The following is a 25,828-nucleotide window of genomic DNA, read 5'->3' on the forward strand; positions in this document are numbered from 1 at the left end:
GCCACGTCATATCATCTACATGTAAATGAACCAGTTGAAGAACAACAAACACTGTCCTCCCGAGACCAAGAGAAATCTTTGAAGCTCACCTGGTCTAGAAGTGACTGCCTGCTCCTTGTGTCTTTTATTAATGTTAAAGCCTGTGCCAGTCATAAGACCCCACAACGTACACATTGCAGCCACACATGCACATCATGCTTTGCTTTAGTGCCTGGCTCTCTGTGGGTACATAAAAATTATGCCAAAAAAACAACAAAACAATACTTTGTTTGTTTGTTGTGGTGTTGATTGATCACAAGAAACTGTATTTCCTTTGCTTTTGCTTTTGTTTATTTTGCTGTGTGTATTTATTAATCCCATAGATTTTTGATGCTTTTTGTTGTTTTTGCTGCTCCATTTTCATCCCCTGAGTTTTATTTTCACCTCCCGCTCACTATAACGTCCCTGCTCTCCATTGTGTCATCTCTCTCCTCTCCTGCAATGCATCTTGGAATACCACAGGATATGGAGTCTGATCCTGATGATGAGGTAAACAAATTCTTCATCATCACACGAAGCCGCTTCTTCTTTGTCGTCCTTTCTGTTGGCTTTACTGCAGAGAACGTTGTAAATATGCGTTTTGCAAATACCTTACCTCAGTTCTGTACCTAAATGTGGAAGATGCTTCTGAGCGCACGTTTTTACACAGCCGTGTCAATCCTGACCCTGCAGTGCATGAGTGGAAATGGCAATTGTTTTAATCTGCAAGGATTTATTTATCGTTGTCTCCATCCCAAGTCCAGTGGAGCCAGTTGCTGTATAACATCTCGGCTTGTTTTTCATCACTATCTTATTTTTCATACATGTTAAACAGGACTTCGTCATTACTATAAACATATAGAGACTTTGGTATATTTTGTCAGCCAGACATGTAACCCTAACTTTTATTATTTGTCCACTTAGGCTACGTCCACACGTACACGGGCATTTTTGAAAACGGAGATTTTCCGTTTTCGTTTTATAAAATAATCCCGTCCACACGTAAATGAAAAAATGATGGAAAATGCTGCTAGGAACATGCCAAAGCAACAGGTGGCGATATATTCCTAACTGTGTAGAAATGTTGGCCAATCAGAAGTCTAGAAGCCTCGGTGGGAGATGGTAAACAAAGCTGGGGCATAGAAGCAGAACCGAGTCGTATGTGTGGAGGGACAATAACTGTGTGTGTATGTGTAAGCATTTAAACACTGCAGACAGTAAAATTAACAGTAACAGTCTACCTCCATTGTAGAAATTCATTTCACCGAAACATTAACGTGGCGCACAGTGTGACATCAAGAAAGGCGCACACCTTTGACGCTGCATTTTCTCCGTTTTCCTCATCCACACGTAAATGCAAAAACGGAGTTTTCAAAAATATCCACCCTGGCAGGCGTTTTTAAAAATCTCCGTTTTCAGTGACCGAAAACGCCGTTTACATGTGGACGAAAGGTGCAAACGCATAGAAAAATCTCAGTTTTCAAAAATACCCGGGTACGTGTGGACGTAGCCTTAGTCGTTGGTTTTTTGTATTGGGGTTTCTCGTATTTTTTGTCCTTTTCCTTGGCTTTTCTGTAACAATAGTACTAACTCTCTCCATTGCATGGCAAAACATTTATGGAAGAGGATTCCAACAATAAACGTTTATTTCAACAAGAGTGTGATATTGGAATAGTTAAGGTTCGGCAAACAAGTTCATTAGGATTTGCAAAAAACTGTAGTCATAGTTTCAAAAACTTAGGCTGTTTGTCTGCAAAGAATAAACACACTGCACTCACTTTTGTGAGTTACCCAACTCTTTACAAAGGCTACATTTCACACTAGTTATTGCTTTTACACTAAAAATTGGCATCAGATTAGATTTTAAATCATGAAATGCATATTTGTTAAATATGAACATTTGGAGAACCTATTGATACCAACACTGACACAGTTATTATTATTGACGTTTTAAGATTTACCATGATGTGAAGATGAGAAGAAATTTATTCAATATACCATACTTAACTGTAAGTTGCACCAATTACTAGTGCAGGGATTACATGCAAATCATATATCGTTTACAGTTTTTTGAAGACACATAACTGTAGTGCCTCCCTGTGCAAGTACTAACAGCATGCACTGGTAGACTAAAAAAGCAGGTTTATTTCCTTGCACTATAACTTCTAAATTAACAAGTTAACAAAAATATTTATTTCTGTTAGTTTCAAGCACATTTTACTTCATTTTTATGTTGAAGCATCTTTTGTTCTTTTTTGTTTGTTTCAGACTGAAAAGCCAGAGCGACGTCATACCTTTGCCTCCTTAGCTTTGCGTAAGCGCTACAGCTATTTGACCGACCCAGCAGCGAGTGAGTTTCCCATTTTTACCTACGTGAAATTTTTAATTGGTTTCAGATATTTATGTTATTTTAATCAGTTTTAGTGTCTGAAAGGTCCCATGATATAGTTTACATATTTCTACCTCTCATTTACATATAATATAGAACCCTGACAAAACATGTCCATCGAGCATTTATTCCTACCACCCAACACATACTCTTTTATCATCTTTCATTCTGCAAACATTTGCATGGTTTCCTGTGTGTCATGCTTTGCTTACCCACCCCATGTTGACAAAATGTCTCCCTGTTTTGACTGCTATGTTATTGTCACTGGTGTCAATGTCTGTTCGTGTATCATTTGAACAGAAATGTTTTAATTCATGTTGAATAAAAATATTATTTTGAATTGTTCTCATTCTTTCAGCAGCCATTTCACTCTTTTATTGGCTTTATGATTGCGTGCGGCTGTGTATATTAACATGAAATAGGTTGCACTTTACATGAACTTTCTTCCCCCCACAGTGACTCTTTTAGAGCACAAGATTTGATTTAAAAACAATTTTTTTTCCTTTAATTAAATCTTGGAATACCTTTTCTCACAGATATTATGTTTTAGGGCCGGAGCTCTTTCTTCTCGATCCACTATCTTTGCTTTATTTTAATATGTCTAAACTTGTCTTTCTGACAATTTTGTGAAAAGTGTTAGGATTATTTAATAGTATACTTAGCTAGAGATAAAATTGTGACCATTTAAATAAATCTTTCATTGCAGGTCACATTTTTTTGTAAAGTGCAACCTCATATTTTATTTTAAGTTGTGACCAAAATATTAAGGTGATATTTTTTTTATTAATAATATACACTTGTGGGGTCACCTGGCATTGAAAATGTACTAAATGAAAAGAGAAAGACCTTTTAATCAAAGATACACAGTAAAAGGCAGTGTTGTTAGGAGCAAATAGATTAAGCATATCAAAAGTCAATGGAATTGCATATTTTTGGTTATCATGACCTTTTTGTCACATCTATCATATCAAGCATTTTTGTTTTTGTTTTTTGTTTGTTTTGTTTATTTTTTCCAAGATCCATTCTCTTTTGAGTGTATTTATTCTCATTGCTCATCATCATTGTAATATGGGCCTTTTACATTTCAAGTGTAAAATTATGCCTTTGAGAGTAATGCCCTTTCTGACTGACTCAAATTTCTCTTTCTGGTTTTTATGTTTTATTTCAAATTATTTTATGTTGGATTTTATTTTTACTTCCTTATTGCTTTTGGTTTAAATTACTGTTGAAGAAACAACTGATCGAAGCTCGCCGAGAACACAGCCTTCTAGCTACCCTCACAAACCTGTCTTTTCAACGAGACCTTATCAGGCGTGGTCGCCTGTTCCTGTCGCCGTCCCTGGCCAAGCCAAGTCTGGGTTTGGCTCCCTCTCCAGTTCGTCATCCAACACGCCCTCTGCCTCTCCATTAAAGTCTGTCTGGTCCATCAACTCTGCCTCCCCCATCAAGACAAACATCCCTGGATCACCTGCCTCTTCTGTAAAGTCAGTTAGTGACATAGCCTCTCCCATCCGATCTTACAGAACCATCTCCTCTCCTATAAAAACGGTAGTCCAGCAAGCTCAGTACCCCGTCCAGGTCAGCCCCAGTCCCCTTTCTTCACCGGGCAAAAGTGCCCCAGATCCTCTGTCTATGAAAGGATTGGCAGCATTGTCTGCTAGAACCTCCCCTTTAACTGTCCCTGAAAGAGGGAGCACTCTTCTTGAAAGATCATCTATGGGCATGACCCCACCAAGCTCTCCCAAATCTTCTCTGAGTATGTTCAGTTCATCCCTGCCATATAAGACTGTTATGGGAGGATCTAGTGGCACTGCATCATCCTCATCACCTATAAAAACTGTACCTGGTCTCTCTTCTGTGCGTTCCTTTGCCTCTGATGTCACAAGCCCTGCAAGAAACCTGTTTTCGTCCCTTTCATCACCACTGAAATCCAACTCCTCCCCAAGTGCTGCAGCTTTGATTAATGGAAGTGTCTCGCCCACACAGTACCGTTCTTCATCCCCAACATCTCTTCTCTCCAGCAGTCTGCAAGAAAGGATACAAGCAACCACCAATGCTGCAACCACAAGTGTCAATGCAGCATTTGATGAAGTTGAAAAAACATTCAATTCTTGCTCTGCAGGCTATGGCACCCTGAAGTCCATGTCTTCTTCTGCGTCTTCCTCATATCAGTCCATTAGATCATCAGCTTCTAATTCCCTGTATCCCTCACTAAGATCCCCCACTAATGTTACCACTGCTGTAACGTCTAGTACAATGACTGTTCCAGTGTACTCTGTTATTAATGTGCTGCCAGAACACCAGTTTAAAAAGTTACCTGAGGTGTCAAAGTCAGCTGCTGCTCTTCTATCCCCAAGGAAGACTGTGCCAGTTGAGGTAAATGCTCAGTTGCAGTCTTCCTTTGCCAAAACGCTTTCCCCTATCAAAGCTCCCTTTTCTGCTGGCCTCAAGTCAAATACCACATCACCACTGTCATCTAGTCAAGAGATTCTGAAGGACGTAGCTGAAATGAAGGAGGACTTGATTCGAATGTCAGCCATTTTGCAGACAGACCCAAATTCCATAGCAAATAAAGGATTTCAGTCTGATTCTCCCAGAGAGGCTAAGATAGAAGATGAGGAGCCATATCGGATTGTGGAGAAAGTAAAGCAAGACTTGGTAAAAGTCAGTGAAATCCTCACTAAAGATGGTGTGAAGGATGGTAGGGTTTCCCTGACCAGGGATTCATTGGATGACATACATTTCTCGAAAGTACAAGTTGAACAACCGCCAAGCAACTGGAGCTATCCTCCAAGATATGAGACAGTGGTCCCTCAAGCCAAATCGAAAACAATTCCTGATCGAGATTTCAATCTGTCCAAAGTGGTTGACTACCTGGCCACTGATGTGGGCAGCAGCTCTTTCTCCAAAATGTATGATACAAAGCATAAAGCAGATGAGGGCAAAAGAGAAGAAGATGGGAAAGAGAAGCAGAAACGTGTTTTAAAACCCACCATAGCAGTTCAGGAGCATAAGCTCAAAATGCCTCCAACAAACATGAGGTCTTCTTCTTCTGACAAGGAGATCAGTAAAATAGCTGATACGCTTTTTGGAGCAGATACTGTGCTAGAATCCCCTGATGATATCTCACATGAACAAGATAAAAGCCCTCTCTCAGACAGTGGCTTTGAGACCAGAAGTGAAAGAACACCCTCTGCCCCTCAAAGTGCCGAAGGCATGGGCCCCAAAGCCCTTTTTCAGGATATCCCAGTTCCACCAGTGATCACTGAGACTAGAACTGAGGTTGTCCATGTCATCAGGAGTTATGAGTCTCCAGAGGACAACAAACAACCTGCAATGGAGGATGCTCACCCAGTAAGATATATTGATTCAGATGCTAAAGGGCATCAAAATCAAACTACGTCAACTGCAGACCAGAATAAATGCTATTCAATTAAAGTCAGCCCTGACGAAGATCCCATGGGGAAAGGGATGAGGGTAAAGGAGGAAACTCATATCACTACCACCACCAGGATGGTGTACCACAAACCACCTGGCAAAGAATCAGCATCTGAGAGGTGTGAGGAGACGATGTCTGTGCATGACATAATGAAGGCATTTCAGTCAGGCAAAGACCCTTCTAGAGAGCTGGCTGGACTGTTTGAACACAAGTCAAACAATGAGGAAACATCTCAGAGAGTCCTCGAGGATCTCAACTCCAAGCCTAAAGTTGAAAGAATAATTGAGGTTCATATTGAAAAGGGCAATAAAACAGAACCAACAGAAGTCATCATCAGAGAGACAAAAAACCATGCAGAGAAGGAAATGTACTACTATCCAGGGAATAGACAAGATGAGGAAGAGACCGAGGAGTCTCTCCCAGTGTACCTTGACTCCCCAAGAGTGAACACACCCATGTCCCAGGAAGAAGACAGTCGCCCTAATTCAGCCCAGCTCATGACAGATGACTCTTACAAAACTCTAAAGCTACTTAGCCAACAGTCTGTTGAGTACAATGAGGATGAGTCATCAGAGCTTAGAGGGGAGTCTTACAATTTTGCAGAGAAAATGCTACTCTCTGAGAAATTTGACCAATCTCATTCTGACACAGAAGAATATTTGAGAGATAGGTCTCGCTTCTGCTCACCAGATAGAAGCAGTCACAGTGAGGGTAGATCAGTTGGGCCAAGGACAGAGTATGTCTTTAGGTCAACAAGAAACGTCTTTGATAAATCTGGACGGATGGCCAATGTTGATGACAACTTTGACAAACTGACACTTTTGCAATATTCATCTGAGCCTGGTAGCCCCAAGCAGTCTGTTTGGATGCGTGTGTCAGATGACACGCAGAATAAAGAGAGAGAACAGCTTATATATGAGGACAGGGTGGACAGAACTGTAAAAGAGGCAGAGGAAAAGCTAAGTGAGGTGTCTCAGTTCTTCCGTGATAAAACAGAACAGCTCAATGATGAGTTGTCATCTCCAGAGAAGAAATCTCGTAGACCAGACTTCAGAGAATCACGGTCAGGGCCCAGCTCTACACACAGCAGTCCAGAAAGATCAGCTTATAGGAGTGGGAGTAGTGGGGAAGAGTGGAGCAGGGAAAGGCTTCGAGGCAGGTTCACCTCCAGTGACAGGAAATGTGCCAGTTTACCAAGCAGTCCAGAAAGGAGAGTATTGTTACAGTATTGTGATTCCGACTCAAGAAGACAAGGTGATGGTAAATCACAGGTAACTACAGGTGAAAGCCCTAAACCTTTTCAGATGTCTTCCTCCAAAGTCAGTGCAGTGAGGCTAAAGTTTGAGCAAGAGGCTCAAAGGCAAGATCGGAATCCTCAGGGTGTCCAGAATTCAAATCCCCCTATCAGAAAGCTCCAGGAAAGTAAGCTTCCTGTTTACCAGGTATTTGCTGGTTCAGGTGTCCCAAAAACAGGAGATGGTGTGGGAAATCAGAGGAGTTGTCAAGAGAGTGAAACAAATAAGTTCTCACCCAAGCATGAGACTAGTGGAAAAAATCAAGAAGAGAGCAAGTTATTCAGAACATGGGAGAACCAGGGGTATGGAAACTATAAACCTCAATCTCCCAAACTATCTAATTCATTAATCCATGATTCTATGAAAGGCAGCAATAATAGTGATTCCCAAAGACAAGAAACAACCAAAAAAATAATCTACACAGAATTTGTTGTCCGAGAAAGTCCAACCAGCAACGATAGTCTAAAAAAAAACTCGGAATCACAAATTCCTGTAAGAAAGCCATCTAATTTCTCAGAAAATCAGAAATCTCCCCCTTTAAAATCTGATACCCCTATTGAACCATTTGAGAGGGCAGGGTCTCATAGTTCAGCTCGAAATCGGGTACACAGTAGCTCTGAATCCAACAAGTCTACCCGTGGATCATCATTAGGAAAATCCACAGATTCATCAGAGGGTAGCCAGTCAAATGTAGTGTGTAATGGTGTTGATAGTGACCAAGTAGAATATTTGGATCAAGTAACTCCTGTAGTTGTAACTGAGGGTTTTAAAGATATTAAGCCCTTGCCTGTTTATGTCAGCATCCAAGTAGGAAAGCAGTATGAGAAAGAGACAGCTTCGGGTCAGCTGGGAACATACAAAAAGATAGTAAGCCATGAGAGTAGGACAGTGCATGAAACCAGGGGTGCATTTTACTCTGTCAAACAAAAGCAGTTGCCATCGCCTCAAGGAAGTCCAGAAGATGACACTCTAGAACAAGTGACTTTCATGGAAAGCTCTGGGAAAAGTCCTGTTACCCCTGAGACTCCCAGCTCAGAGGAAATGAGCCTGACCTCCAGAACGCCAGACTCTGTGATAGGCTTCATGCCTGGCATGCCAAGTCCTATCCCAGAGGAGTCTGAGGAGGAAGAAGGAAAGACCTTCATCTACAAAGAGCCCTCAAAGGAAAAACCTAAGCCAGCTTCCCCAGAGAATAAAAAGCAGGATGGAGAGAGACAAAGGTCAAAGGACAAAAGAGTGGCTTATATAGAGTTTCCACCACCTCCTCCTATAGAAGCAGAACAGTCCAATCCAGAGAAAAGGGGTTCATGTGCTTCTTCCTCAGAGACAGAGATGATGGAGGTTAACCTGCAAGAGGAACATGATAGACACCTCTTAGCTGAGCCAGTCATCAGGGTCCAGCCTCCATCCCCTATTCCCCCTGGAGCTGATAACAGTGACTCTAGCGATGATGAGTCCGTGTTTCATCCCATCCCACTCAAAAAGTATACATTTAAAATGAAGGAAGAAGGAGAGAAACGTCCAAAACCCAAAAAATCTGAGAAAAATGGAGATAAGGACTCCGGGATTAATGGTGTAGTAAAGGGAGAGGAGGCTGATTTTGAGCAAAATGGCAATGATCAGTCAATCACTGACTGCTCAATAGCGACCACTGCTGAGTTCTCTCATGACACAGATGCAACTGAAATTGACTCTTTAGATGGGTATGACCTTCAGGATGAGGATGATGGACTGAGTGAAGATCCAAAAACATCTAGTCTGTCTAATGATGGAAAAACAGCGGGTGCATTTAGCCAGTCCAAGCTTGAAGTGATAGAGGAAGAGAAATGTGAGGAAGGGGGAGATGGAAAGACTAAAATCAGTGCATCTTCTCTGCAAAGTAGTGGGGATGAAAAAGATTACACCCTTGAAGGAAGACATCCAGATAGACAGGGCTTTGGAGAAAACTACTTTGGCTATCAACTTGAAGAGGAGCTGAATTCACCCTTTAAAACAGTGGCCACCAAAGGTCTGGACTTTGACCCCTGGTCCACAAAAGGGGTTGATAATGAAGGGGTTTTTGAGTCCAAATCAAAAGATGATGACCCAAAACCCTACGGCTTATCAGTGGAGGACTCACAGGCTACAACTCCTGACACAACCCCTGCTCGAACACCAACTGATGAGAGCACACCGACTAGTGAGCCTAACCCTTTCCCTTTCCACGAAGGGAAGATGTTTGAGATGACCCGCAGTGGTGCTATTGACATGAGCAAGCGGGACTTTGTTGAAGAGAGGCTTCAGTTTTTCCAGATTGGTGAGCATTCCTCTGACCCTAAAACAGGGGAAAAGGGGCGAGGGGGCAAGATCCTGGGGGTACTTTCCTCTCAATCAAAAACAGGGGAGAGGGCCACTGTAGATGGAAAGGTGAAGGTTATAGATACTACCACAGACAGCAGCACTACACCAACAACACCAGCAGCAACTACAGCAAAATGCAGTCCTGCACAGCCTCGCAGTGACACTGGCTATGCTGGTACTGATGCCCCCATCTGTGAAGCCATAGCTGAAACTGCCTCGTCTTGCACAATCACAGCCTCTAAGGTTGATTCAAAATTACGTACTCCTATTAAGATGGGCATAGCTGCCTCTATAACTGTGAAAAAAGACTCAGGGGATCTCACTGATTGTAAAGCTGAGATATCTGAGGGCCAGCTGGTGCCAGAATACATTAGTATAGAGGGGCAGTCTACAGACAGCAAGTCTAGCAGCTGCACTTCGCCCAGATTAGAAAGAAGAGATTACCCCTCTGAAAACTGCAACAACAATAATAACCTTGAGTCCTCCAATGTACAGGCCAACTACATACAGTGTGGCAGTGTGGTGTTTAATTTGCAGTCCTCTTCTGAACCCACCCTCCAAAAAGCTAGTCGGATAGAAACGCTTTGCTGTAGGGAATTAGAAGAAAGAGTGGAAGTACACAGCAGTAGTCAGGTGCAGGAGGAGAAAAATGAAACAGTTAAAGAAAATGAAGTAAAGCAGCCCAAGTCAAGACTTCCAGTTAAAGCATCAGGGTGGTCATTTCACACGCAGGGAACAGCCATAGGTAAACAGAAGCCGAAACAAGCAGTGAAAGTTGAGGTTAAAAAAAGAGGCGAGCCAGCCATAGCCAAAGTAGAGCCCAGGTCTAGGATACCAATAAAGGATGTTAAAAAGAGCAGCCCTGCTACTACAGCTAGCTCAGTTGTTTCAGTTCGGGTTACCTCACAGCCAACGAGGGCACTGGCCACAGAGAGAGCAGCCATACAGTTGCCCTCAAGGCTTCCACTGAAGGACAGGCATCAGATCAGCAGTGTCGCAATTGAGGGAGTATGTAGACCAGACAGACAGGAAAACCCTAGTGAGCTTTGTAAGCGCACCATCGAATACTTTAAAGACATTAGCGGGGAGACGCTAAAGTTGGTGGACCGCCTGTCAGACGAGGAGAAAAAGACGCAGACAGAGCAGTCGGAGGAAGACAGCACCTCCCGGAGCACCTCTCTGTCGGACGCCTCCCAGCCTTCCCAGCCCTCCCAGCCCTCCCGCTCATCCAGGTCTGGTAGAGGTTCGAGGGCTGAGGCCGGGGCCGCGTCCGTAAGGGCAAAGGTGGCGACGACGGACAGGGCCTCCGGCAGTGAGAGGAGCAGGAGGAGTAGGCGGACTGGTGGGAGGAAGGAGGGCAGTCAGGGACTCACAGGGTCTCGAACGCCTCCCATCGCGGAGATCAAGCCTAGTTTGTAAAATTTTCACACTATGTTTAAAATACATCTATATATTTCTATATTTCACTTGTAGTTGCATGACATCGTTGTGATTGTTTAATGGATTGACTGGAATGCCTGTGGCGTGTTTACATATTCCCTTCAGAATAGTAGATGTCATTCAAATTTCTTTTTCATTGATGTACTGTGTACTGTATTGTCCGTGTTGCAATATTCTCTTTCTTCTGTTCTCCTCTTTTGACCCCGTTTACCTTCCATAGTTAGAGTCAGCATGCTAGTAGTAGTGACTGGTCACTGGCACAACCAGTCACTTGTTTTACAAATCCTGGTCTGTCTCTGTCTGTCTGTCTGTGCAGGGTTGTTACTGAGTTATTGTGGTAGTTTGTTTTTACAGACTATTTCATGCAGCTGTCATTTAAACTAACTAGTGTTGGCAAAGAACACACAAAAGCGTCTTCGCATGTTAACATTTTAGATTCTAACATAGACCTTTCCACTGTAGATTTTTAGAAGTCTGTTGTTGAGAGTCATGTTATGCTTTGTTTTGTCACAGAGAACCACTTACTATGTAGACACATTTATGTTCCCCATAGCGTCTCTAGTATGAAATATCCTTTCCTTGCCATCTTGTGGAAATGATTCCAGTAATATGGTAGCCATAGTAATCAAAATATTTGTATCACAGCTGTAACTAATGCTGATAATCATGACTAATAAGTGGCCAGGAAAGGAAAATTATACACATGTATTTTTCTTTTACATTAGCGTGTAAGTGTAGAAAAATGTTATTGGTATTAATGAATCAATGTCTTCTATCTTGCCAGGTCCCCAAAGTCCTTGTGAGCGAACGGACTTGCGCATGGCTATAGTTGCAGATCACTTGGGACTCAGTTGGACAGGTTATAACCACTGCTTTATTTATTTCTCAAGCCCCCGAGCCTTGTTATTTACTGCCACCTTCAGGCTGACTGTCACCCAGAGCCTCTGATACTATACGCTGTTATAATGTAGCGTTAAGATACCAGGTTTAAAAGCCTTAAAAAGGAGAGGAATTTTAAATAATTTTAAATAAAGTGATGGATCAGTTAATGCTAAAAACTTTTTTTTTTTTTTTTTTTTTTTAAACAACAGGATTTTTTTAATCATTTTTATTGTGTATTTGTATTTATGTTTCCACTGTACATAAAATGATGGACAATTTGTTTATGGATAGTGCAAAAGAAAAACACTGAAGTTTGAGTATTCATGTTAGACTTGGTTTTTGTGTCTGAACAGAGCTGGCTCGGGAGATGAACTTCACAGTGGATGAGATCAATCACATTAGACTAGAGAACCCGAACTCTCTGACAGCACAGAGCTTCATGCTTCTTAAGAAATGGGTCAGTCGGGAAGGGAAAAACGCCACAAGTAAGATTATTTTTTATGTCTATACATCTTTCTTTTTACTTACTCTCGTTTTTGTTTCCATTCTTTTTCAGTCATTCTGCTGTTGATTTACTCCTGAAAGTTCTTTTCAATTTTTCAATTCAATTCACTTCAATTCAGTTTTTTTTATATAGCACCAAATCACAACAATAGTTGCCTCAGGGTACTTTATATTGTCTGGTAAAGTCATATATTGTCATTCCTTATTATCGCCCCTCACTGAGGTTTTCTGCTTTCTTTTTTGTTATTCTTTTCTCTTTTCTTTTGAAAAATCATCCAGATGCTCTAAAATATATTTGCTTAAAAATTGGTTTCGCTATGACTAATCCAAACGTCTGCATAATTACATTTGCTCAAATTCCTGTTTTACTGTTTTAATGTCTCTTCTTCCTCAGCGGATGCCTTAACTGCAGTGCTGACCAAAGTCAATCGGATGGATATTGTGACTTTGCTGGAGGGGCCAATATTTGACTATGGTAACATTTCAGGCACAAGATGTTTTGCCGATGATAACGCTGTTTTCCGGGATCAGGCTGATGGTAAAGTTTAGCTTTGTCTAGCTGACCTCTTACCTCTCCCTGCTACCTTCTTTTTCTTGTGGCAATGCATGGATCACATATGTATCATACTAGTGAAACCAAAACCACAAGTGGTGATTTACACTCGGATTTAGAATTTGTGTGAACAGCTGGGTCTTACCATTCCTCAAAGACGTTCCTTTTGATTCTACAATATATTTGACACTGAAATTTCTGCTTTACATTTCAATTTCATTTTAATATTTAGTTTAAATGAAAACTTTTTTATATAGCACTTTATTACTTGCACTGATTTTAATTGGCTTCTGTTAAATTAACTCTCATTAAAATTAGATTACGCTCAGGGTAAATACTCTGCAAATCACTGCTGTATCCAGTTGTCACAGAAGATTAATATACATTGTTAATTTCCACTTCAAGTGCATGCTGCATGTTAACTATTGCTTTGAATGTTTTTCAGTGTGTGACTTATACAGAAATAATATAACCCTATAGTTTGCTTTTCTCTGCTGACTTAGTTTAGCTCTCCTAGTTCTCCTCCAGTTCCTCAGAGCCTTCCTTGGATAGATGAGAGAATGTCTTCCTCTGTGAAACCAGACTGCCTCTTCCTCCTCCTTCTGTTCCTCCTGCCTCCCATCAACTCCCACCAGCAGTATCCACTGCTGATAACAGCACATAACTGCTCTTAACAAATGTAAAGTCATGTGTTGGCAAAATCCTCATATGCCTGCTCCTTATCCACCCATATTATTCACTCGTTGTCCTGTTGTGCAAGCATGTTTCACTGGGTTTAATGTAGTTTTTGTTTCTTTTTATCTCTCTTATTTTGTATCTTACCTTATTCCTTTCCCATAGTTTGCATAATTATCCCCTTAACTTCCGGAGGCCCTGAAGCAGCTTTCATCCTGCAAACACCCAGTCCTTTCTTTCCAACACCAACCCCAACACCTCCACCCACTCCCCTTACACCTTCAGCAGCGCTTTACTGTCACCCCTTCCCTCCACGCCGCTCGCCAAGTTATGAGTCGTCCATTTTGCTCAAAGACTTGGCACCTTCAGCTCCATTTCAGCCGGCAGAGTTCGACGTTTTCACCTCTCCCCATGCATGTCCCATCCCTCAGTGTCCCAATACTGACCCTCGTCAATTCCCGGCCTTTCCTTTCTCTCCCCTTACTTCTTCCCCAATCCCTCTTATTACCTCACCTTTACCTTCTTCACCTGCTCCTCATTCACCATCACCCTTTCTTTCTTCTGCTATATCTGTCCCAACATCTCCCACATCTGCTCCAGCTTCCCCCAGACTCAGCATACCTACTCTGGACCTTTTGCAAGCACTATCAGTCACTTGTCAAACTGGTGATACCTTCAAACCTACAACAACTCCGCCCAACCTCACCCTTGCACCCTGCGCTATGTCTCCTAGCCATTCTCAGCCTATCACCATACCTGTGTCAGCCATCCACTCTACAGCCCCAGGCACAGTCCCTCCTTCTGTCACTGCCTCCTCAAGCAAAGAGTCCCTAGTGACCCAGCTGGCCTCCTCTTTCCGCCCAGTGTCCCCACTTTCCATGTCTACCCTCCCTCCCATCTCTCCTTCAGGATCACGTTGTCCTAGCCCAAGTCCTTCTTCCCCGCCTCTCCGCTCATTGTCTCCCTGTCCTGTTTGTCAGTGTACTTGTGCACCCTCAGTCAATCCACCTCCCACTCAAACCCGCATCGATCCTTCTAATATGGAAATATACCTTTAGCATTTGCTATCCTTTATCTTGTTCTCCTTCCACTCCATGCTTCTTCCTACTAAAAACTCTCATCTGTCGTCTATCCCATGTGAGCATGTAACAGACCACCTTGGTAAATATTAGCCACATCACACACTATAAGGCCTCATGTCAGTAATAGTTCCCACTTTTAATATCTTACCTCACTGACAAAATCTTTCAAATAAGAGCAACTTCGACCAGCATTTGTGATTACTACTTATAAAATACTTCTTTATATATAGTAGGTTTAATATTAACCTAATCAGCCATAACATCAAAACCACCTGACTAATATTGTGGAGGTCCCAGTATTACAATCAGACAGCTCTAAACCATCAGGAGATCAACATGAAGCCTGTATTAGTGTCTTGTTCTGTCCAGATTGGACTTTTTCCAGGGCATCTCACTGATGTAGTTTTGTTAATTTTGAAGTTCATATCAACCTTTAGATTAATATTTTCCAGTAGAATATTGACTTCACCTCTCACAATACTTTTAATGTTGTGGCTGATCTGGTACAGTTAAATGTATGCATTCATTTTATTTTATTTATCTAGTATCCAGCCATCCTACCATCTTCCATCTTATACAAACACGCACACTGGATATTACAAATATGACATCTCTCATTTAATGGTTTCTCATTATTTTTGCTAATTCCTACATTGTAGATACATACTGAAGACAAATATATGAAGCAATATATATGAAATTATGTAGCAAAGAAGAAATTGATAATTAAGCCTAAATATGTCTTATATTTTAGATTCCTCAAAGTAGCCCCCCTTTGCTTTGTTGACAGCGCTGCAAACCCTTGGCCTTCTCTCAGTGAGCTTCATGATGTAGTCACCTGAAATGGTTTTCACTTCACAGGTCTGCCTTGTTAGGTTTCATTTGTGGGATTTCTTATCTTCTTAATGGGTTTGGGAACATCAGTTTTGTTATGCAGAAGTCAGGTTGGTACACCTGACAGCCCTATTTGACACCTGTTAGAATTCATATTATGGAAAGACCCAATTAGCTAAGTAAAGAGAAACAACAGTTCATCATTACTTTAAGAACTAAAGGTCAGGCAGTCTGAAAAATTGCTAAAATGTATCTGTCCCCAAGTCCAGTTGCAAAAACCATCAAGTGCTACGACAAAAGTGGCTCACATGAGGACTGCCCCAGGTAAGGAAGACCAAGAGTCACCTCTGCTGCTGAGGATAAATTCATCCATGTCACCAACCTCAGAAATTGGAAGTTAACAGCACCTGAGATTGGAGCTCAGATATATAGCACACAGAGTTCCAGTAGCAGACACATCTGTACCATACATCAGCTGTTCAGAGGAGACTTCGTGAATCAGGCCTTTATGGTCAAATAGCTGCTAAGAAACCACTACTAAGGAAAAGCAACAATCAGAAGAGATTTGTTTGGGCCAAGAAACACAAGGAATGGACATTAGACCAGTGGAAATCTGTGCTTTGGTCTGATGAGTCCAGATTTGAAATCTTTGGTTCTATGTGCCGTGTCTTGGTGCGGCACAGAAAAGGTGAACGGATGGTCTCTGCATGCATGGTTCCAACTGTGAAGCATGGACAAGGAGGTGTAATGGTGTGGGGGTGCTTTGCTGGTGGCATTGTTGGAGACCTATTCAAAATTGAAGGCACACTGAACCAGCATGGCTACCACAGCATCCTTCAGCGAGATGCCATCCCATCCGGTTTGCGTTTAGTTGGACCATCATTTATTTTTCAACAGGACAATGATCCCAAACACACCTTCAGGCTGTTTAAAGGTATTTGACCAAGAAGGAGAGTGATGGAGCACTGCAACAGATGGCCTGGCCTCTACAGTCACTTGACCTAAACTCAGTCGAGATGGTTTGGGATGAAATGGACTGATGATCTCTGGGAACTCCTTCAAGACTGTTTGAAAACCATTTCAGGTGACTACCTCATGAAGCTCATCGAGAGAATCCCAAGAGCGTGCAAAGCAGTAATCTGTGCAAAGGGTGGCTATTTTGAAGAATCTAAAATATAAAACATGTTTTGAGTTATTTCACACTTTTTTTGTTTACTGCATAAGTCCATGTGTGTTCATTCATAGTGTTGATGCCTTCAGTGAGAATCTATAATTTAAATAGTCATGAAAATAAAAAAACACAAACCTTCTGACAATTTTTAAATTGTTAGAAGGTTCAATAAATGCTCCATTAAAAAAAAATTCTGGCAATTAGTTCATGCTTCAGGCTTTAAAGGGTTAAATGTATCCTTATCCTAGGTAACGGTTGTCTGGATACATGCTTTACATTTCATTCTCTGTGCTATTGTCCATGTCATGTGGTGTTATGGTGTGTTTTCGGGTGTTAAATTGTTTGTGTTATGCTTTGGTGTGTGTATGTCTGTACATTTTTCATCCTGTCACCTACAGATTATCAGAGCATTCTAGTGGAGCTGCAGTCCCCCGCCACACTGCACTCTGATCCCTACTTCCTGGAGTCTGACCTCCCCGTCACTCCCAATCCTTCCCTTGCACACCACCAACAACAGCACCATTACCCAGAACCAGACACACCTTTGCTTGCTGACACCCAGCCTCAGCCCTTGCCTTGGAGTTCAGAGTTAGAGCCCAGTAACAGAGAGCCAGAAAGCCCCCCTAGGAGCCCCCCTAGACCCTGTGAGCTCACCCTATCTGTCCCAGTATTTGAACTTCCTGATCCTATTCCCTATAAGCCAAGAAAGCCCCACATTGCCCTGAATGATCAGCTGCTATTGAGCGAGGAGGAGGACCGATCTTTTCAAGAAATGGAGCCGATCCACAGGCCCAGGTCACGGTCCTTTCCCACGATGTGTGAATTAGATGTTGATATGGCATACACCACATCTTCCCCTTCATTATCATCAATTTCATCGATAACCCCTTCATCACCAGAGAGAGCACAAATTGGAGATGGAAGAGTGCAGCTGGATCCCTTTAATGGGGTAAAACAGGATGTTTGTTTGAAAAGAGGTGAAAAGGAAGTGACAGAAGAATTAGGGAAGGTTGTTGAAGTGGCTGCAGCAGAGTTGGAAGAGGGAAGTGCATTAGTGGAAAAGTGGGTAGAGCGAGACTTAATTGAAAATGTGGAAAGAAAATGTGAGATGATAACAAAAGATAGGTCTAAACTAACAGAGGAAAATTTGGTGGAACAGAAAGAGGGGTTTGAAGAGGAAGAGGAAGATTTAGTGAGTAACCAGCAGGATAATATTCATGACTGGAATGAGGGGACAGCCTATGTTATGGAAGTGGTGAGAGATGTACAGCTGTTAAACGAGCAGTATGACCTGCCAGGAAATGAGCATGAAATGGAAAAAGCTTGTGCCACATTTGAAGCAGATAGCAGAAAAGTTGATGGAGACGCTGAGAAAGTTTTCTGTAAGGGTGATAGAATAGATGATACACATGAAGATATGCAGTTTAAGGATTCGACGTTGTGTGGCAGTGAAAAGGATATTTGCAGTACATCACAACAGGACGTCGAGGACCAGACTGTAGTCCGCCTCTCCCCTCAGGCCTGGGATGAGGCACTTGAGGAACTTCAGCCCAATGAAGAAGATGAGGAGGAGGAGGATAAAGAGATCAAAGAAGAAGCATTAGGGTCTTTGTTGGAGGAGGTGAAGAACAAAGGTGGCTCAGAGGAAAAGGAGGAGAACGAAGAGATGACCAAGTCCAGGATTCAGGAGCTTTGTGATCACGTTGAACATGCAGAACAAGACCTTTGTTCACTTTCAGGTTGGCACAGCGATTCATCCAGTGTCAATGTGGAACCACCAACGCCAGGACGCAGTGTCAGCTCAGACTTGCTCGACAGACGAGAAAGGTAAAATCTTTTTTTTTTTTAAGTACAATGCTCAAATAGAATCACAAAATAACAATCTCTCAGACCACTTATTTGGTGTGTTGTTTTGTTTGTTTTTCCAACAGCCAAGAGAACTCTAGTGACTCCATCACCTCCTCATCTAGAGGAGAATCAGGGAGGTCCCGACAGAACGGCGACAACTCAAAGCACTCACCTCAGGACGGCTCATCTGAATCATCAAATGGCAGAAAAGAGGAGGGAACACTAATGTCAGAGAAAAAAGTCCAGGTAATACTAAAGACTGTTGTACCTGTAACAATGAGGGATGAAATCTTTGTTTATTTTCTGTACTAAAGTCCTATACTGCCTTCTAATTCTACAGGAGAAATACATAGCACATCTTACGCTAAAGAAAACTAAACTTCTCTATTATTCTAAAGTTGTCTTTCCTGATTCAGCCAACTATGGAGTTGAGGTGCATAAAAAGGACAACAACAAAAATGTTTCAACCTGTAACTGTCCTACACATGTGCTTCTTTTTTCCACTTGACTCCCTCTGTTGTGTAACGTTTGTATAAAACCTCCCTCCACAGCGAGTTAGTGTAGATTCCGGTTCAGAGGAAGAACAGACAGTAACCACCAGAATCTTCAGACGCCGTCTAATTTTAAAGGTACACTGAAAGCCTGAAGCAGGTGCTGAGCTGGGTCGTGGTTTGGTTTGGTTTAGACTGGTCAGTCTGCTGTGATACGTAATAGTCTTGCTTGGTATAATGGTGGTTTATTCTATTTGTGTGTATGTGTGTGTCTAGATATGACTGTGCATATGTTTGTTTACAAGCTCTACTGACCCTGTCACAGTTCATAAATGAAAACTAATCCATCCTCTTTCTGTCAGGGTTATTATTCTCACTGGTGTTTTGTTTCAGTGTGGTGATGGTGATGGATTATTTTTAATCGTGTGTGAAGTGCTCAGGAAGTTGGCAAGCTTTTATTCACGTGCTAACCACAAATACCTACAGGGAGAAGAAGCAAAGAATATCCCAGGTGAGACCATGACAGAGGAACACTATATGGACCAAGATGGTAACCTCATCAGTAGAAAAGTAATGTATACTTTAATTCCCATTTCCTATCCAGCTCTGAAATAATACCCATCATAGGGATGGTGTTTTTATACAATCAGGCACCATCAGATCTTTTCTTCTGCCTTGAGCAGGTCATAAGGAAGGTTATTCGCCGGGTGTCTACTCCCACACCAGAAAACCAAGGAGGTGACAGGTGGCACAAAGACCTTCACCACAGTCCCATTCTGCAAGAAGATGCATCAGAGGTCGCATGAAGATCCAATTAATCTACCATCTAGATGGGTTTCCTTTGATATGCTGTTATTCTCCTGTCACAAGACATCAGTCTAAGAACTACTTGGGTGGGAGGTTAACAGCAAAAACAATTTTTAGGCTTAAAGCTGCATTTGACAGTGAATCACAGTGGGTCTGAAACAAAAGAAAACATTATAACTCATCTAAATAAGAAATTTGCAGTCACGGGCCACAATTCTGAGTCTCACTTTAAAAATTAAAGGCTCTTCTGAACCTTAAAGATTATTTAAGTGAAGTGTTAAGAGCAAAATTGAGATTAAGAAAGTAACACGTGGTAAAAGGTGCAGCTTTAAGTCAAAGAGGGAGGGAGTCAATTAGATTTAATCATCTTTTACTCCAGTGAATTCAGTGAAGTTAATTCCTGTTAACACTGGATTAACTGGTTTGAGATGACTATTATCTCCATAGTGGGCAAATATATACAAATATCATATGAACTGCAACCTTGCATGTTGTGTTTTAACAGTGTGTGGTGTCTGTTTTGTTTGCATAACAAAGAAGATGCTGACTGCAGTTCTCCTGACTGTGTGGTGCTAATGGTCTTTTATAATGGTCTTTTAAAGCATTTAGCCAATTAGTCAAGAGTATGACTAATGAGTGCTAAGGAAACTCAATCAGCTCCTTTTGTTTCCAGCTCTGTCCATAATGGCATAATTATTCTTTTTCCAGGTGTCTACTTGGTGTGTGGTTTAAGTCCTAATTATAACTCTTGCGATGATGCTATTACTAACATTTGAGTTTTGCTTCTTCTTTCTCTTATTTTGATGTTTCAGGTGTGTTTTTGGTTGCAGTGAGGTTTTTTTGTGTCTTTTTCTATCAGAAGATAAGAATACCATGTCTTATGTATACTTCTATGTGTGTTTTCCAGCAGGGAGAGGGGTCAAGGAATACCAGGCGGAAAGATGATAGAAGATCAGGGGATAAAAAGCACCACTCATAGGGATGGTTACTCTCTTCCAGGTACAGTAGTTTACTTTCTCACCTTAACACAGTCATCATAGTCCCCAGGCTTTAACTACTGTACATGTTGTACATATCCGTTGTTGTTCACTGACTTCCCACTAACTGAAGTCAGGGGCATTGAATAGCACCTAGTACCACCTAATGCCTTCACTTTTGTATTAGTGTATTCTGTGTTTTTATTTCTAGGCTTTACAGATTTTAAACTTTGAACAGAGCAAACTATCATTTTAGGCACCAAAAGTAACCTACCTCTCAATTAACCTACCGGTATACCTTTTATTTATTAATAAATGTAGTACAAAGTAATCAGTCGTGTTCAGTGTAACCACGTTTTACTATTAAGCTAGTAAATAGCAGATTTTGTTTGTTTCTTTTTTAATAGTTAACTATAAAGATGTCTTGTCGAGAGATACAGTCCTGTGAAAAACAAAGTACACCTGTACTGCTTTTGAAAGAAGGAAGAAGGTAAATAGCAGCCAGTTGCTGCTAATCAAATGCAGTTGATCAACTGATCATAAGTAAGTTGGATGTGCCGTTAAGAGAAAGCCTGTCTTGTCTAAACAGAACAAGACACCACAGTTTAGGTTGTTGCATCTGAAGAAACCAGAAAGACTTAATGTGCAATGTCCTTTGGACAGTCAAGACCAAAGTGGAGATGTTTGGTTGTATTGCACAGACCCATATTTGGCAAAAATCAAAAGCAGCACATCAGTACTAACGCTTGATACCAGCTGTCAAAGCGGAAGGGGGGTGATTTGGATTTGTTTTGCAGGCACAGGACACCTTACTGTCATTGGGTTGACCATGAACTCTGTATACCAGAGTCTCTGTATACCCTAGAGTCAAAAGCTTGGCTCAAATCATGCAAAAGGAGAATGATCCTGAAGAAAACTAGCAATTTTTTTTTTACATACTCTCAATAAATACTATACTTTACATACTCTACAGCATCACATTTGGGAACCTCTGAAGCTGCTCAAACGTTTGCACAGTGCTGCACATGAGATGCCTGTATCCACAGTATTAAAGTAAATGAAATCATCAATTTAGTCAGATAGTTCAAACTCAAAGCAAAGAAGAAACTGGCATGAGCTTGGTTATCCCCTGGCAGATTTTCTGTCCTCTGCGTTCCCTCAGTGTGAATGAATAGAAAACATTTACAAAGGGAACAGGGTTGAGGGTCACTACACACCTCAGCATTATATTGCCCCGCTAAAACCCTCCACGCCTTTTCTTTGTCCACTAAATCCCCAACTCACAACAGCTTTGTCCCATCCAAAAAGAGTTTGTTATCCCACTGGCCAGACTGTTAATCCCTACTGCTGCTCACCCGTATGTTTGCGGTGAATCATTCCATCTGCGCAGAAATGGGATGGCACTGCCATGAAGTCTGCCAAAGAGTTTCTATGGTAACAGAGGTCACCATAACAACCCACGTACCATCAGGTCTTGTTAATGTGTTGTCATTTTGTCATACAAAGGAATGAAACACTTAAGAAAAACATTGTACACGTTACACCCTTTGAATTCAGTTTAATACTCAATATTAGGCAATGCACTGTCAGTTGTAATGTATTGTATGAGCTTCAAGAGGGTGACAGTAAATGTGCTGCAATATGCAACGTACTGTTTTGTCTTCCAGATACAGAGGAACCAAGTTCAACGTTTCCTGGGAACAAGTGTTCAGAGGGCTAAGACTTCAGGTTCGAGGACTTAAAGCAAGGTCCAGTGTGCCACTATCTGCTCTAAATAAATGGCTTTCACATGAAAGGAGTCAACCCTTCTGACTTGCGCATGAGCATGAAAAACTCACTCCCTGTCAATTAAAGGACCAAGAAGTTCTCACTTTCTGACTGTGGTGGACCAGTGGACAATGATCCTGCTTCCTGTTTTGTGTGAAACAATACGTGCCATCGGTCCACTGGTGTTGTGAGAGCTTTTTGGAGGAGCGTCGTTTGTTGCGAAAAACGACAGAGACTCCATTACTGACAACCACACAGGTGCAACTGTGACCAAAGATGGCACAAGAGCTCAATGCACATGGTGGGTGAAAAGAATGAGGTAGACACAATAACACACACAAGAAAAATCGAATGGACACTTCTAATCCAACTTCAACACTCGCCTTATAGTTTTTTCTTGAACCCATTGTTGTCAGGATGTAAATTGTTTGGAGGTTTTTTTCCTTCCTTTTTAAAACTTAAACACAACTAACACAAAAGCTTTTTTTTCCTGTATATAAAATTCTAATGTGTATAATTCTTTTAAATCGAATGGACAAGTTGCTGGTTGCGAACGCACTGAGGAGAGTGACCTTTTCAAGTGCTTTCAAAATTTACTGAAACGATTTCACTTTTAAAGATTTGAGTGTAACTTCACGGGTTCTTGTATAATTAATTACTAGAACAGGTATAATGTTTGTACATGAAAAAGCTGGTTTGATTTTAACAGAAGAAATTTCCAGAAAAAAATCTAATTTCTGTAATTCCCAAAGTGGGAATGGATCTAATCCTGCAAAAAAAAGGAGCCTTTCAGAGTACTCATATTTTCATGCATGCTGTTCACATTATTTTAATTACAATTTTTACAGGTTTGCAAAACACTGTATTCAAATGAATCCCTTTATCACTATACACATATAGCCCTGACGTTTGTCACCGATTTTATATTTCAAATTGAAAAAGGATACCATTAAAGCTTTTATCATGTTGGGGTGAGGATGAAAAAAAATCTCTAGCTTCTTGAGGATGTGATGTCTTGTCTGTCTGTGTAAAACTGGAGGGCAGCTTCTGTTACAGGAACGAAGTAATCAGAATGTAAATGCTAGTAGGCTGGCTCGCTGTAAAATTATACTTGTATTGTGCATATTGGCTATAAGGTTTAGGAGTCTCTGTACACTGTAAGACTGTTTGTAAACATTTAGCAGTGTTTCAGTTTGGTTTTCTAATGGCTGCTGTGGTATTAAAGGAAAACTGGGGCATTTCACTTTGGATTCTTTGGTGAAGTATTTCCTTAATTTAAAACCTACTCACATTAAGGACACATAAAGACATTGTTTGATTGTAGCTCCAAATAGCATATTGTATGACAAAACACTGGATGGTCAGAACCAGTTATTTAAGCATTAAATAAATTGTGTTTTAACTCTGAAACTGTGTGATCTCTTTAGGCTTGAGAGTCTGTATATGCAGTGTCGAATAGAATTGTTTTCACTAGCTCACTGACAAAGTTTTATTTTACACACTTTACATGACATTAGGAATTTATGTATCAGTTTTCATTAGATGCCCATGTAGTTAAAGTGTGGTGTTCTACTGCTGCGATGGCTCAGTATGCTGATGTCTATGCTGTGGACATGAAAACTATGTAACTTTTTTTTTTCAGTTTTTTTGGGTGGGAGTATTAAAGGAAGTCAGATAGGGTGCTGTACCACATCCCCTTGTACTACTATGTCAATCAGGGGGTAGAGGATACTTTGATATGGTTGAAGTATCAATTTTGTTAATTTTCTTTGATATGTGTTTTCACCTGAGCAGATTTTTTGATGTACAATTCTTACTAACAGAGTGAAGCCATTGAAATATAACTATTCTAGCACTTTGGTTATTCAAGGTCTTTTAGAGGCTATAACAGCAATGATGCCATCACAAATGTTTCAAACGTCTTTAAAAAAAATCAACCTAAAAACTCCAAAAAAAAAAATACAATAAAATGCAGTGATTTTGCAGTACAGTTGTTTCTCTTCTTATCTTTGTGTCCTTGAATGTTTTTTCTTTAATTATTATTATTATGTAAGTTGCACAATGGCAGTGATCAGTAGTGATGTCGTGGGAGTTACTGCCAAAATTATGTGTTTCTCCTCACCTAAGTGTCCTTGAGCGCCAGGCAGCAACACTTCCAGCTGATGGAAAAAATGTAAACTATACCGTAGACATTTCATAGCACCATCTCTCATGCCTTAGCCTTATGATTTTTTTAACATAATAAAGCTCAAGTTCAATATTGGATGCCAAAGATGGTAAGATAATGCAGTAGCAATAACATTAACACATGTTAGTTCCTACATTAAAACACAATAAAGGTAAAATGAGTAACACTGATGATTTTCTTACAGTGCAATTCATATGGATCTTACTTTGTAACAATATTTAGTTTGATGTACCACTCGTCTAAATGCTGTTGAAGACCGGGCACATCCCAGTCCCTGAAGGTAATGGCCACAGCAAAAAACCTGCAAGCCCAGAGGTTCTTTGTCAGTACCCTGTTTGGACAGACCTGTTTTGGCATGTGAGGAAACCACACATTCGTAGGCAGATGGTTTTAATGTTGTTGCTAAAAGACATAAATGCCAGTGAGTTTGTCCAGTAAGCATGATCATCTTTAATACGTGGTGGAACACAAAAGAAAAACACTGTGCCGCCTACTGATTCATTAGTGTTTAAAGCAGTTCTTCCCACATCATCCTGTGACCATGACTACAGTTGCAAGATTATCCCAAGAAAACGCACAACCTGCTACACCTACTTTATGCTTCTTTGATTTAAAGATGAGCATTGTTTAAAATAATCCACAGATTACATTAGACACCACTGCGGTGGAGCAAGCTGAAAAATCAACCCCCCTCTTTGTAATGAAATGTGACACAGAACCTGGAGCTTCCATGTATCTGGGATGACATTCGCCTTTTTTGGGGGGGGGGGGGCTTTATAAAAACCTGTTTGGGTACAATTAGGTCTCTCGTCCACTGCATACTGGCTAATTCTTCTCTGGATCTTCAGCAATGGATCCACAATGGAGGATTTCCATTGCAGAATATAGCAAATTCTCTCATTGGAAAAAATGACCTTCACCTTACATTTAAATTTTTAAATTTTTGTTCACTATCTGAGTTGACTAACTCTCACCATGGACTTATTGTGTGAGGGCATTTTGGCTGGTGGGAGGACGTGGGTCTCCGCTTTGCTGTGTGTATCTGTAGAATGGGCATAACAGGTTCGTTTTAGTTTGTAGTGTTGGCTTGGCAATTTTCCCTTAAAATAAACATGAGCAACACTGACA

At 41.1% G+C, this 25,828-nt stretch overlaps 1 protein-coding gene across 18 annotated transcripts in view; it reads left to right on the forward strand.

Moving 5' to 3' along the window:
• The window catches only part of LOC308388339 (ankyrin-3-like), a gene marked incomplete at its 3' end in the record, with an annotated part of 123,411 nt that extends 99,593 nt beyond the window's left edge, over positions 1 to 23,818 (forward strand). For 15 of the 18 annotated variants that reach the window (XM_080868984.1, XM_080868979.1, XM_080868990.1 and 12 more), the window contains 13 exons: positions 502 to 528; positions 2,287 to 2,368; positions 3,639 to 10,892; positions 11,706 to 11,780; positions 12,157 to 12,288; positions 12,702 to 12,845; positions 17,021 to 18,449; positions 18,554 to 18,716; positions 19,022 to 19,099; positions 19,448 to 19,531; positions 19,645 to 19,758; positions 20,676 to 20,767; positions 22,413 to 23,818. In XM_080868984.1, the coding sequence (XP_080725110.1) occupies positions 502 to 528; positions 2,287 to 2,368; positions 3,639 to 10,892; positions 11,706 to 11,780; positions 12,157 to 12,288; positions 12,702 to 12,845; positions 17,021 to 18,449; positions 18,554 to 18,716; positions 19,022 to 19,099; positions 19,448 to 19,531; positions 19,645 to 19,758; positions 20,676 to 20,747 (9,654 nt within the window). Of the gene's footprint in view, positions 1 to 501; positions 529 to 2,286; positions 2,369 to 3,638; positions 10,893 to 11,705; positions 11,781 to 12,156; positions 12,289 to 12,701; positions 12,857 to 17,020; positions 18,450 to 18,553; positions 18,717 to 19,021; positions 19,100 to 19,447; positions 19,532 to 19,644; positions 19,759 to 20,675; positions 20,768 to 22,412 lie in introns of those variants that run through there. The other 3 variants (XM_080868986.1, XM_080868988.1, XM_080868987.1) reach the window with 3 other exon arrangements.
• Between the last annotated feature and the right edge of the window lie 2,010 nt (positions 23,819 to 25,828).

This window comes from Rhamphochromis sp. 'chilingali' (genome assembly GCF_963969265.1).
Source record: "Rhamphochromis sp. 'chilingali' genome assembly, chromosome: 20".
In the NCBI taxonomy this organism is placed as follows: Eukaryota; Metazoa; Chordata; class Actinopteri; order Cichliformes; family Cichlidae; genus Rhamphochromis; species Rhamphochromis sp. 'chilingali'.